Genomic DNA, 15,173 nt, shown 5'->3' on the forward strand with positions numbered 1-15,173 from the left:
CACACAATCATAGTTAACATGAGCTGCGCTGTCATGTGTGCGTCATGTTTGTCTTCAACGGACTGCCCTGGTTCTGCATGTCAGGTTATTTCAGAGAAGAAAACTCACTTACCTTTTTTTCCGATTCTCTTTCCAACAGCTCTGTCCTTCAGTAGTGGCTTTGTCCATGGCGTTCTTGCAGAGGACTGGAGACTACTGCCACGCACAACATCTGCACGTCTAAACCCGGGGAGAATGTGCTGCGCTCTTTCCACTTATTTCTGGATGCACTGAGACGCTCTTCCTTCTACTACTTGTGGTCCTGCCACCCAAAACTCCTCCCAAATCTAATGGGGTGATCTGACCTCTCTGGCTACAGCAAGCCATTAGAGAGAGAATACAAGATATTGGGGACTTTGAACATCAAGGAGTTTTGCTGCGTTTTATTCACAAAGAAAGATCAGAGGCTGAACAAAACAGTGAAGGGCATCCATTGGGTGAATTTGCTTGTGAACGATTTGGACAGTGACTTGGAGGAAGCACAATGGCTCGGATGAACCGGCCAGCCCCTGTGGAGGTGTGCTACAAGAACATGAGGTTCTTAATCACACACAACCCAACAAACTCCACTCTGAGCAGCTTCATAGAGGTGAGCATTTGTACACCGTCTTTCCCCTGTGTGTCCCCTCTCTGCATGTATTTGTGTCGTCTGTTTCCTCCCACCCTCCACTTCTACTTTTATCCCTCGCTTGAACGCGCACTCATTTTAGCAACACGTCCCGTTTCAGCTCACATGGTCTATCTTAAGACAACTCCATGTCACATGGCCCACTCATTCTTATCTTGCTGGGAAAGTGTGCATGAACCATAGAGCCTCTAATGATAACAGCACGTCCACAAAGCCTCCATTTCCATGGAAACCCAGATCCCAGTGCTCTGTCACATGGCAGGGATGAGGGACAGAGTGTGTTCATGGACAGCTTACCTTAGCTCTTACCCCATTAAAATGATTGTTTGTATTTTATCGTGGAACAATTATGTCTGAACAAATGGTGATTGTTTTTGTCATTGTACTGAATTGAGGTTTTTTTTATCATCTGTATTTATATTCACATCACACTTTAGGATCTTAAGAAGTATGGTGCCACAACGGTGGTCAGAGTTTGTGAGATAACCTACGACAAAACCCCACTGGAGAAGGATGGGATCACTGTCGTGGTAAGTTCACATCTTCTTGATGCCCTTGTAAGCCATAATGTACTGTCAGCTGAACATAACAAAAACAACAACAACAGGTTGATCAGAACCCAGATATGAAAGGTCTTGTCACCCTGAAGGGGTTTATTTTGCGATGTTGACCGTCTGAAGGTTATCTCACTTAAAAGATTAGTTCACCCAAAAATAAAAATTGTCTTTAATCACTCGCCCTCATGTCGTTCCAACTCCGTAAGATTTTCGTTCCTCTTCGGAACACAAATTAAGATATTTTTGATGAAATCCGAGAGCTCTCTGACCCCTCCATATACAGCAATGTAATTAACACTTTCAAGGCCCAGAAAGGCCTTACAGGATGTCGTTTGGAACGTCATGAGGGTGAGTAATTAATAACATAATTTTCTTTTTTGGGAGAACTAACCCTTTAATGCACAGCAAAAGTGTTCTTAATAAGTATTTTTGTCTTGATTTTCCTGTTATAATATCTACAAATCCTTAAAACAAGATACATTTACGTGAGAAGAAACACTTCATAAGACATTAAGACTTGTTGACAAAGAAGTGTATTTTGTCTTATTGCACTAGCAGATTACTTGTAAACAAGTTATAACCAGTTTTTTTAAAAATCTGCCAGTGCAATAAGACAAGATACACTAGAAAACATATGCAAAATGTGAAAGTCTTAAAATATATGCAGTTGCTTCTCAAGTAAATTTGTTTTGTTTCAAGGATTTATAGGCATTTTAACCAGACAACCAAAAGAATAATTATACATTTATGAAGAAGCCATTTTTGGCAGTATACATCGCTGCTTACCGGATAGACCTTAAAGGGACATAAAATATTGGTTTGATTTAAAATAATTTTATCATATGGAGAAAAAAAAGACAGCAGAGTGATATGAGTGGCATGAAACTAGGACTGCTTTTTTAGAAAATGGATTAGCCAGGACAATGTTCAGATATACGGTTTAGTGGTCAATATACAAAAATATATGACCCCAGAATGCAACCATCACCCAATCAGAATCAACTATTCTAGAGTCTAGAGTATTCAAAAAAAAATCTTGTTTATTTCACATTTAAAGGGCCAGATGGTGAAAACGATGGAGAGGTAAGAGCGTCTGGTGCACGTAGGCAGTCATTGAAAGTGTTCTGCGTTAGAAGTGAAAAGTGAAACAGCTCCCCACAGACCCCCTTGACCCCCGTATACTCGCGCTCTCTCTCTCTCTAACACACACACACACACACTAAATTCATTATAGAAAATGTTCTCTTCCAAGCAGCCACACGTGTTTCTTATTACCGACGTCAACGTTTCACTGTTGCTATGGCAGCGGCAGAGCCTGGTCTCTCCGTGTGGCCTCGGATCGGTCCCCGCCTACCTTCCCCCACCACCCAACCTTTCTTTTATACTTTTTCTTCTTGACTTTCTCACAGCAAAACTGTAAAGAGAACCCAAGGCGAACTGTTGCATAAGTCCTGTTTTTATTGACGTCTGTGAATATAAAGGATATGCTGGAAGCTCGATACACCTCTTCCTTCCCACAGACAGCTTGCCAAACCTGATAATTTACGCAAACATGATGTTTTTTATTTTGTCCTTCAGAGAAGTTGATCACCTGCAGTGAATAAGACTTCTTTTTCAAGATGCATTCAAAAGACTGCAACATGTATGACGCATTGGACATTAGTTGCTTGTGTTGGTGTCATACACAGTCTTAAGACGTATGTTTGTTGTTGTCCGCAGCACAAGTTGCTGAGAAACTTTGCAAAAAACCCCAGTGGGAACAATCAATAGTTTTGTTCGCCTCATGTATGTGTGTGAGCACCTGCAACAAGGGAGTAAACGACTCGCGCACGTGCCATTCCACACCCTTCCCACTCAGAACAACTGTACAGAGATCTGCAAGACTGCAGGCTTGAGCAAGTGACCCCGCTACCTAATTCTGGATTCCCAAAGTAGGCCACGGCTGTTTACCCAACCTGCATTACATCAGTGTCCTTCCATCCGCTCCCGAAAGGTTTCTGAGGTGTGTTTGCCCAGGAAATCAATAGGATGGGCTGGAGGGAAGTAGAGGAAGCGATTGTCGCGCGTCATTCATGCTTCAAAGGCTTTTCTGTAAAGCCGGCCTCCTAAAGGCCTTGCTGGTCTGACTTGTTTACTTGAAAAGACTCACACCTGCTAGTGTTGAGCGTCCTGTCCCTGGGGCTGTTGTGTGACTGCATATCACTCGTTGGTCCCATGTGATAAGCGATATTTTGAGGCATCTGAATGCTGACTTGTGTGTCTGTACTGTGAGAAAGCTCTTTATAATTAAGGCCTGCCCTGCCAAGCCTCTCTGGATCACATGAGTATGTGTTTGTGTGGGCATCTGTGCCTGTGAAGACATGCCAGTTAGCGTGCTGTCTATGTGAGCCGCGTCCCTCGGCATCTGAACCGCATCAAAGTCCCCCAGTGGTGGTTTAGGCGGGAAAACGGAAGAGATGGGGTGGGATTTTTCCCGATCTCCTGTTAAGCATGATTGTGATTCACCGCTCACCTTGAGGTCACGAGAGCACAGGAAAGATACACATGGATGCTAAATTTATGTCGTGTTCCACATGCCTCTCGGGCCTCACGCTTTGCCTTACTGACACAGAAGCGTGGACCGCTTTTACAAACCGCCTGAACAGTAGCGGATGACTTTAGTGGCATCACTGATATTTATGTCAAACCTTGAACTTACACATTGTTAGTAAGCTGAAGGGTTTATATCAGAGTATGAAAGTCCCAAATCATATTGTACCAAAAAAAATCTCAGTTGATAGGAGACCCCTTGGCTCCATGCATGTGTTTAGCAGTGAGCTCAGATTCTGTAGTGCAATTTTTTTGCTCTGGAACAAGTTTCCCAAAAGCATTGCTAGCCAACTGTTCACAAGTTCCGACATTCCAACAATTTGGTGTTTCCCAAAATATAGTTCCAATGAACATTTGCAAACAGCAATGCAAAGTTGTTGGGTTGGAACTACAGCTCTCGCCTTGTAGTTAGAAGCATATTTTTTGTTAAAACGACATGTGGCCCTGTTTACACTAGTGCATTTTCGTCTTAAAATGCATAACATTTGCTACGTTACACCTGTCATCTACACTACTCCGGCGTTTTCAAACCTCGAAAACGGATACATTTCAAAACGCTGCAGACTCGGACACTTTTGAAAATTATGGCGTGGCTTCCCACATTACGCTACCTGAACACTACAATATCAGACCAGGGCTGCGTTTCCCAAAAGCATTGTACGCCTAAGTTGATCGTAGTTGGTAGCTATTGTTACAATGCTTTTGGGAAATGCAGCCCAGAGCCGTCTCTCTCAACGGCACTGTAACATACCAGCCTCGACGTCCGTGTAAACAATAACACGGAGACGGAACGGCATGCTTTGCTGACTTTGTGGTCCTTTTTAGCAGCGGTTGTGCTATTAAACTCTATATTTTATAATACTGCAGCTGTCTACATGTGCAAGAGGCAACTGTTTACACTTATACATGCATGAACAGTCATGTGACATGCGTTTTCGGTCGTACTGTGTAGACAAAGAAACGTCACTATAGAAGAGAATCGTTTTTATTTTAAAAACGCTGACCTTAAAGGGATAGTTAAAGACCCAAAAATGAAAATAGAGTCATCATTTACTCAACCTGGTGTTCTAATGCTGTATGCCCTTCTTTATTTCTTGGACCACAAAAGCAGAATTATTTGAAAAAATGTCCCGTTTGTGTTCATCCATATAATGGCAGTGAAAAGCGACCAGCATCAAGCTTTTTAAAAAAGATGCAAAAGTATCACAGAATGCAACACTTGTCATATATTCCAAGGTTTCGTGATTAAACAAACCGAAATTTAATGTTGGCCTATTATTTAACGAAAATCCTGACCTTGGCCATTGGTCTTTGGTGCACGAATACATGATGTGCGCATTCGTGAGACTATTAGCACTGCAGTTTACTTCGTCTCGGCCAGAAAAAGCACACAAGTTGTGAAAAATCAAGATGAATAAATATGCAACATAAAATACAATTCATAGTAATCCTCAAAGAGATTCACCTCAGAGAAGAATGGATTGTATGTCATGTTGAGTATTGGTTAATCTTGATTTTTCTGGTTGAGTCGGAGTGAACTGTGGCACAGTCTCACAAACTTATATATATATATATATATATACATATTTTACTCTACTTAGTTCGTCAAGATCACAAAAACGCCATTTTTGATGAGATACCTTAAGAAGGAATACCTTGACATAAGAAGGAAACCATGATTGAATCAAACATCTGGAAATACAACAAAACAACGGACAAACAAAAAGGTGAAGTAGTCTTCGGACGACAATAATCTGACATCTTGAACCGATTAATTAGCAGAAGTTATTACTCCCACGTGCGTGACAACATCATTAGCAAAAGTTCTATGTTGTTGAACCAACTTGGCTTGAACAACAGATGTGCGTCAAAGTTACTTTGGTTTCAGGAAACATTCGGGACTTCATTTCTCCAACAATGCGTCATACAATGCAGCCAGTTACGCCATTGTACGGGAAATGCACCCGTGGATGGTTATTTCTGAAAGGTCCTCACTAACCCAGTCCCTTCACCATTTGGATAACCCACTTTCACAGTGTATAAACATTTAGCAACAGCCAGCAGATCTCTCTTAGACTGTGAAATCTAATACAGTGGCCTCGACCATTATTTGGACACTTAGGTCACATTTAAAAAGAAGTGTTTGCATTAAATGCAAATCTGGTGGCATCTGTAAACAAATTCTGTACTAGCTCTTCTCAGAAGTAACTTCACTTTCTGAGCCATTTTTGCAATTCACCCAGGTGTCCACTCGCAGTAACCACAGGTGTTCATCACAATAACTTTGAACGAAACACTAACGTTGGACAACCACAGAGTGTTTCAGTACTTTCATTTTGAAGCTCTTTTTGTGAAATGTTTAAAAGTTTGTACTAGGGCTGCAACTAACGATTATTTAAATAATTGATTAATCTGTCGATTCTTTTTTTCGATTATTTGATGAATCCGATTTAAAAAAGCATTCATTTCCAATCCTTTATTCAAAAACAGAACTGACTACAAATTCACAGTGCAAAAAATCTTACGAAAGTGCACAGGTTGCTACAATAAATCTATAAATCTTTTTTTTTTTATAAAGAAAAATACTAATCAGAAAACTTAACAGGAAAGTTAGAACTTGTTCTCTACACTACACTCAGACGCACACACTCACAAACAAAATTTGATGGGTTTAGTTAAATTGTAATGCATTAAGAATTTCTCTAAAATGTCCAAACCCATTATATACTCCTGGAGAAAACATCTACTGTATTAACCTATTAATATGAATGATATTAAAGTTTACATGCAACACAGACACAGATTTAACTGCTGTGATAACAAATATTATGTAACAATTAAATAAAACTACTCCTCCTAAAGAAGAACACGTCTTATTTTCAATGAATTATACGCATTCTTTATAACAACTTGCATACAACATTCCTTATAGATTAAATATGGATTCAATAATTCATGTATAATAAATATAATGAATCCTTATTAAAACTAAAGAGGTTATTTTCTCTGTCTTTTGTTGTTTGATTAATATTAAGAGCACAAATGGAAGCAGGTTAATGGACTGCTGTCACTTTAAGACCGAATGCTGACCGAAAATGACAATAGATATTAGTCATAGTTTTTGTCATTCAAAGCTGGTTTTGATTTTCGTCTTGTTTTTGTCTGTGAAAAATGTTGCTGATTAAAATATTGAAAAATTATTTGTCAACGAAATTAACATAGCAACAGATGGAAAAATGAATGGGCCAAAAAAGGCAAGTGAATAAAAACGTGTCTTTAGTCTGACAAACTATACCACCCCTGCTTTACTTCTGTTATTAACAAGCTAACGCTAACTTGTCATGCTTGTCAAGCTGGATAAAGAGTAAACAAGCACCAGAAGAGCTACTGGAGGGACGTCACGCTCCTCACTTCGAAACGGAACAAAAGTGGGATTTTGTAGTGACTTAATGTTACCCTGCTGTTGAACTCCCTTCCTCCTCATCAAGGACTCCAAGATGTTTTCGTTTTAGGTGCTGAATCACCACCATGGTGCTCCTGTGCCATGCCATGTTGCGTCACTTTTACTGCAATTAACACACTTTTTCGATTTATTAATGGCGCTTTTCGACTGGTACGGCTCGGCTCGGTTTGCTTTTCCACTGCGTGGTACGACGGGTACAGCACGGCTCGCCCGCTTCCACTCTGCGTTCAACCGTGTTTTTTTTTATACTCAAACATCTGAGGGGCATAATAGTCGCGTGACACAACGAATCGATAATGAAATTTGTTGGCAACTCTTTAATTATCGAATTTTATCCATTTTATCGATTCGTTGTTGCAGCCCTAGTTTGTACTATATTTCTTTCATATAAATGCCACTTGGTTTGATATGTAGATGTATAATGCAATAACATCCATACATTTAAGTGTTTACTACATTTGCCTTTTGATTCCTTAAAGGCACATTCACATTGACCATGATTTGCAGCAGCAACAAACTGACTGGATGTTATTCATTTTCACCAACTTGCGGCAACATGACCAAAAGCAACCGTTAGATGCAACAAATTTGAATAGTTTATCATGTGAAGTCCGAATTAATGGATTGTTTCAAAGCCAAAGCTTGTCTTTCAGTGTGAAGACATTTAATGTGCTCACGTTAAGGGGTATCTTGTTCTTCTCTCCCTAGGACTGGCCATTTGATGACGGCGCTCCTCCTCCCTCTAAGGTCGTGGAGGACTGGTTGACTCTCCTGAAGAGACGCTTCATAGAAGACCCCGGCTGCTGCGTGGCTGTGCACTGCGTGGCCGGTTTAGGAAGGTCAGTAAATGTCTTTACAGATAGAGAATTGTACTGACCAGAACATATCTTTAACTAGCTGGGTTGTGCTCAGTCCTGGGAACTCTGGGGGCAAATGGGTTCATTTCTCGTCTGGTGGCCCATAAGTAGGACCACCTTTGGTGCCCCTAGACCTTAATCTGGAAAAGAATGTGTACTGTGTGCCCTATAGAACATAATGCACCTCTGGTCTCCCAGGAGACCCCTTCTCCTCTATTAACTCTGGATGAAGTTGATAGTCCCCAGTGGACTGAAACCATACTACGTACATAGCGAGCAAGAGGTACCTCTTCAGAGGCTTTAAAGTGGACAGAGTGCTCCGCCAAAGTCAACAGTCCCCAAAGTGCACTGACTCTGCTGCAGTCCCTCTCTGTTTTTAGAGGCATCGGGGTGAGGGCCGAAGACAAAACAGGAAGTTGCTTTTTACGACCATTTGTTATTATTGTCCTCAAACGTGTGCTCTATCCATGACCTTTATGCCAGACAGTCTATCCCACATGACAGGGATTTTTTTTTAGCTATACATGATGCTCCCAGTTACCTTGTGGTTGAATTTAATTCATGAATGGGAACTCACTTAGCTGTTTTTTTTACATTGAAGTTCAATAGGTATATAGTTTCGTGGTAACGGCAATATTGCACAACAATGTACTATTGAAGTTCTAAATATTGAACAGTATGTGTCTCATAAGGATCTCTTACAGATGATGTATTTATGCTCTCGGTTGGTACACGTACAGAGAAACAAAATACCCCAATAGATGGCTATAAAACAGCAAGTGACTTTAAGAGGAGTAGGAGGTAGTCTGGCCTCGCTGCTTTCGTCTTTTGGGCGGTAAAACTCCATCTCTGACGCACTTCATCCACTTCCAAAGGGAATCGGCCTCAAATCTTGAAAGAGTGCCAGTGTTTTTTTGGCCCGACTCGTTTATTTTCAGATGGCAACACTGTTTAGAGCTGGGGCTATGGCGTAAGATTTCACTGTCTTCACTGTACAGTCTATGTTTGAAAGTGAAGCATTGAGGGTTAAGTATTAAAATTTGCTCTGCTGTCCCTACAGACATGAATGATACCACAGTCGCTGCTTGTTAAGGAGAGGTGTGCTGTTACTTTTGTAAGAGATCAGATTTTCCACTTGGCAGGCGCTAAAGAGAGAGAAAAGATTACATGGACATTAAGGATGTGACCCCAGTGATATGCAAAGACCAGATTATCGTAGAGTCTTGGGGGTGGGCTCTTTTTATATGACTAGGTATCCACCTAGCAACAGTTGTTTTCCACCACTCACCTTTTCTGGAAATTGTTTTTTGTTGCTTTTCCCGAATCTTGACCTTTAGGATTGTAAAACATGAATTATTGTATGATGGATTAACTAATTGTAATGCCTCTTTTCCACTGTATTTAATGAGGCATTGCTCAATCTGTTGTGCACTGCACAGCTACAGTCATTTCTATCTAAGAAACAACTCATGGAACAATTGAGCTGCTCTAATAATCCTGTGTGTGTGTGTGTGTGTGTGTGTGTGTGTGTGTGTGTGTGTGTGTGTGTGTGTGTGTGTGTGTGTGTGTGTGTGTGTGTGTGTGTGTGTGTGTGTGTGTGTGTGTGTGTGTGTGTGTGTGTGTGTGTGTGTGTGTGTGTGTGTGTGTGTGTGTGTGTGTGTGTGTGTGTGTGTGTGTGTGTGTGTGTGTGTGTGTGTGTGTGTGTGTGTTCCGATAACAGAAGTTCTGCAGTCATACCATTACCAGTGAAACAATGTAGGTTTTGTGTTGTTTTCAAGTGATTATTCAAGAAAATAGTCAGTCATAAAATAAAGAATAAAAAAAAACTTATACAAATAGCAAATAAACACAATAGAACTTCAATAACTGAATTCTTAATTTATCTTTGTTAAAAATGGAAAGTTAAGTAAACATTGGCTACGTTTACATGTGCACCAAAAATGTGATTATTTCTAATAATCAGAGCAAGGTCTTAACATGCCACAGTAAGATGTTAACATGACACGAGCAGAAGTCAATTTTCATTTTTCTGATTATGCGCCAAGTATGGTTGTACCACACTCAGATATGCATACAGTATGTTTGTTACCGGCTATTGTTTTAATATACTCGCATCAAATTCAAAACACATTTTTATGGACGCACTGGATATTATTTTGAACATCACGATGCTGCTTCTGCCCATGCTGCCATCACGTTCTTTGCGATGTCTGGATGAAGATAGGGAGCAGAGACTGCGCAGCGAGTTCTGTTGACAGAGTTTAGCGATTTGAAAAAAAAAGGAAACTTCAGAATAATGTTCTTTCATGAAGTTGTGTGAACAACACATGGCATCCGTGTAGAACCGAGCACATGCACACTTTAGTCAGAGCGGTAATAATGCGATGAAGGTGTTTACATGCCTGTTCATTGCGATTTAAAACCTGCGTACTCCACCTAGTTTAATGCGAATATGATTACTACGATTATGAGCTTCATCGCATTAGTTTGATCGAAGTATTGCGTTTACATTAGGTAAAGTTTAGTTGCAATATTGCCAAAATTGCCCATTATAATTGCACTGGTTTTCCCGAACTGGTTGAAAAACTGGAAAAAAGTAATCAAATGCAAAATACAAATATATTTCTTATAAAACACAAGAATACAAAAATACTTTTGACATTGGTCGCCCATGTATATCAATCTGTTTGAATTAATGCCCCATCTCTCTCAATGTGTGTGTTTTTTTCTGTAGAGCTCCAGTACTTGTGGCCGTGGCACTGATAGAAAGTGGGATGAAGTACGAAGATGCCATCCAGTTCATCCGACAGTACGTACATCTCTCTCTTGACTTCTCTCAAGGACAAAAGACCTCGAGTGCTTGACGTCAACTGCTAGATTCATGCAAGAGGATCTTAAACGCTAGTTCTCGGTTGCTACGCTTGCCAGAGTGCCTTTTGATAGCAAGGCCAAGCTTAAAGCTTTCAATAAGAAAAAGATTCGCAATTGATCCTTTTTTAAGCTCGGCCCCCTCAGTTACTGTTCCTTGCGTTTTCAATGCTATTTTCAGTCCAGTGTGGGCTGGTGTGAAACATGAGTTTGCCAGCCATTTTTATCTGCCGTGTTTCTTGAAAGAAGTCATGTAATTGTACCACGATGAAATTGTAAATCCACACGCTAATGGCCATTTTTTGCCTTCACAGGAAACGCAGGGGTGCAATAAACAGCAAGCAGCTGACGTATCTAGAGAAATACCGGCCCAAACAGAGACTGCGCTACAAGCACCCGCACATTTTCAAGAACAAGTGCTGCATCATGTGACTGCACCCTCACCCTGCTGTTCTGAACTGAGCTGAACCTGATGGACTGGGCCACAACTGATGCACTTTGCTGATTTGCTATAAAAATATGAACTGATTCGGTCTGGATGAAAACCCCACTGGTGCCTAAAATCCTCCTCACTCTGATGGCGGTGCGGATACTGCCATGGCTTTTCCGAGACCTAAGACTGAGAGGTCTGAAAGGCTGACGTATCTCTGAGGTGAATGAGATACGACGAAGGCAACCTTTGATCCTGCACCAGGACTGACACCCTAATCATGCCTCAAATGATTGTAATTGTCTGAAAGAGCCAGGCGGTGTGATAATGTGAATCATGGACAAAATGTGTGCTCTTTCTCACTCCCTCTACTACTACTTCCTTTTCTTTCTACAGCTTTCCTTCTCTTCTCTGCCAAGAGTCCGATTTTTAGACGACTACGGTTCCTTTAACGCTTTCAGTTTTCAGCACAAATCTTTTTACTGGTGACCTTTTCCATGATGCTTTTGTATTATGAGCAAACAACAGTTAAAGTGGATTAATGAAGGGCTTACGTGAAAGATATTTCTGTTTCATTAAGCAACTCTTTGCTATTTCTATTAGGGTGAGTGCCAGACAAGAAAGGGTTTCTGAAAGCTACATATGAAGACCTGCGAAGGCCAATGAATTTAACTGCGAAAATGCTTATGCGTGTTTATGTGCTTAAAATCAAACCTTGTGTTTGTTGGAGTAATTTTTATGTGGTAGGACTTCAGGGCTCCCTGGAGGCGGTCTGTCTATGATACTTGTCCATTCAGGTCAACAGAGATCAGATGGTAAAAAATGGCCCTATATGAATGAATTACCAGACAAGACGGTGGTTTAAAGATGTTTTTTCTGTTTTTTTAAGAACACACCTCCAGCTACATAATACAAATAAAGGCTGTTGCAATGAATCAGGACTGTTAGTGTTTTGTCGTGAGTGAGGTGACCTCATAATGTGTAGCAAGTTCACTGCCCGTCAAAATATTGCCATACTGCCCTCTGCAGGACAAAGACTCGCATGATTAAATGGTGATCGGTAACACTTTATTTCGATTGTCCATTTTAGGCATTCTACTAACTGTGAGTCAACTAGCTGTCATCTGAGTATTAGTAGACTGTCTGCTTAATATTGGCTAACACTTTATTTTGATGCTCCTCCAACATTCTAGTCACTATGAACTTTGCAACTACATATCAACTTATTCTAACCCGAACCCTAACACCTAACCTAACCGTCTACTAATACTCTAATGAGAGTTGACCATTGAAATATAAAGTGTAACCTAGTGATCTCGCAGAAAATGTTCTACCTTTTTTGTATTTGGCTGCATTTTTCTTTTCTTTTTACATGGGTAACCTCAACCTGTAAAATATGTTGTGCCAAAAAAAACTATTTTTGTTTCATCTGACCATAGAACCCGTCTCGTTTGAAGTTCCAGTAGTGTCAGTTACTTTTCAAACGTTCTATGGGACAGATGAAAATAGCTGCTTTTTGGCAGCAAACACTTGATATGGGTTTGGTATACACTTGATATGTATATATATGGTCCTAATTTTCTGCCAGAGGTCCTGGACATCGTGTTCAGATACATGGCATCATGGATTCGATAAAATACCAACGGATAACAAAAATCAAAACCTGACAGCCTGTGCTAGAAATCTTATAATGGGCCATGTTTGGATCTTCCAACAGGACAGTGATCCAAAAACAAACATCAAAATCAAAACAAAAATGACCTGAACCCTATAGAGAATGAGTGGGCTGAACTAAAGAGAAGAAGCGCCAACATGGATCTGGGAATCTGAAGGATCTGGAGAGATTCTGTATGGAGGAATGGTCTCTGATCTCTGGTCAGGTGTTCTCCAAACTCATTAGGCATTATAGGAGAAGACTCAGAGCTGTTATCTTGGAAAAAGGAGGTTGCAACAAGTGTTTAATAAAAGGGGGCAAATGATTGTTCCCAACGTGTTTTGGAGAAAAACCTTTTTTTCATAATGCGACTGTTTTCTTACCTGAAACTCATCATCCCAAGAAAGATTCAGACCTCGCTCTTCCTACGTTCATCCAAGTGTTTCAGTTTATTGTTTCAGTGCAAAAAAAAAATATTCAACCTTCAAATAGATAATTTTTTCTTACCTGAAATTGAAAATCCTCCTTATAAAACTCTAAATTTAACCGACTATTTCATCAGATGAGAATCAAAGTGCATTTGCTCAATTCCTTACAATTATTTGTACTTACTGTATCTTGTATCTGTAGTTGAAATTGAAGAACGATTCAAGCCTCAACTTTCCACCTCCCACATTTCACCAAATGTTGAAGTTTGAAGAAGTTGAAACATATCAATTACAAAAGAAAAAATAGTGTTAATTATTAGTTCTACGAATAACCTGAACATTTATTTTCAAGCCTTTTTCACCTTTCGAGTTCATCCAAGTTTTGCAGTTTGTTTCAATACAAAAAAAGTTAATTATGAGTCCTGATAAGTGCACAACCTAAAAAAATAGGTACTCTTTTATTTACCTGAAATTGAGCATCATCCTAATTCCTGGGGCCTGTACCATGATGGTAGTTTAACAAACTCAAAGTTACAGGATTAGTTTAGAGTTGACAAAACCAAACCAATCTATTCAGGCTTTGTTGGTCCCATGATGCTGATCATCAGCTTTCTCTGTCAACTCAGGCTTTGATCCTCAGTTTAGCTGTGACATCAGTAGTGAACAGCCAATCACACGCTGTGGATCAGTAAAACTGAGTTTCACTTCTCGCGAGAGAAGCAGCGAGATTCATTTCTCTCTTCTGCAGAATATTACATTATTGAAAAATATTAAGAATTTAAACAAATTTACACAGCAAGAAGAAAAGAGCTGTCTATGAAAGAGTACAACTTAAAGAAAATATTCACTACGTCAATGCAAGTAAAAGTTATGAAGTTAGTTTAGTTGATATATAGAGAATTGAACATTAAAGCTTGCATGTAGTAATTTGCATAGCTTTATTTATTGATTTTAAAGCTTAGTTGAAATTAATATAAATAGCCTATATAAAGGTCATACAAATAAGTGCCTATTAATGATTGATTAACTAAAATGATACATGTGTAATTGATTATGGGTATAATAATTACATAAATGATATCTAAAACATTCAAAATTATTATTATTATTATAAATAATCATTGTAAAAGCCAGACGCTTTAGTCTTTAATAGCCATTTGCTATGTAGTGACTTTTAATATGGAGTAGAAACAGGGGGAGTGACTTTATTGCATCATAAATGTGTCACTTTGCTCACAGCTGATTGGTCCAATTTCAGTTTGATCTCTTATCCAGAACATAACCTGCTCTGGAGCAGGTTAGCCATGGAGCTTAAGTTACTATGGAGATGAACACTGCTAAAAGCCAAACCATTTTAATGGTACCCAAAACCCAGCCTTAGCACAAACTAAGCTTCAACATATCTTGCTAGCCAGCTAAACCGGCTTCATGGTATAGGCCCCTGGTCTCATGAAAGATTCAAATCTCCTTCATCTTTCCACCTTCAACGTTCTAACGGAAAGTGTTCTATGACACCTATGATGATCTTTTGTTGTTTACCTGAACATCAGTTTTCCACGTCATGCTTGCCGTTGTCTTGCTCACGTGTATTTTTCTTACTCGCATGTCTACAAAAAACAAACAAACAAACAAACGATTATATAAAATATAAAATGAATGT

The 15,173-nt window shown here is 39.7% G+C and overlaps 1 protein-coding gene and 1 long non-coding RNA gene across 3 annotated transcripts in view; one reads left to right on the top strand and one right to left on the bottom strand.

The window, feature by feature from the left end:
- The window catches only part of LOC307133640, a 42,159-nt gene extending 41,888 nt beyond the window's left edge, over positions 1-271 (bottom strand). For both annotated transcript variants that reach the window (XR_013817460.1, XR_013817461.1), the window contains exon 1: positions 113-271. This is a non-coding gene — a long non-coding RNA (uncharacterized lncRNA). The remainder of the gene's footprint in view (positions 1-112) is intronic.
- Positions 259-12,366, top strand: ptp4a3a (protein tyrosine phosphatase 4A3a). Its single transcript, XM_079828782.1, has 5 exons — positions 259-628; positions 1,105-1,197; positions 7,985-8,115; positions 10,868-10,942; positions 11,316-12,366. Exons 1-5 carry the CDS (start codon positions 524-526, stop codon positions 11,431-11,433), a joined length of 522 nt encoding a protein of 173 aa, XP_079684908.1. The 5' UTR covers positions 259-523; the 3' UTR covers positions 11,434-12,366.
- Positions 12,367-15,173: the final 2,807 nt, after the last annotated feature.

This window comes from Gobio gobio (genome assembly GCF_949357685.1).
Source record: "Gobio gobio genome assembly, chromosome: 11".
Classification (NCBI taxonomy): domain Eukaryota; kingdom Metazoa; phylum Chordata; class Actinopteri; order Cypriniformes; family Gobionidae; genus Gobio; species Gobio gobio.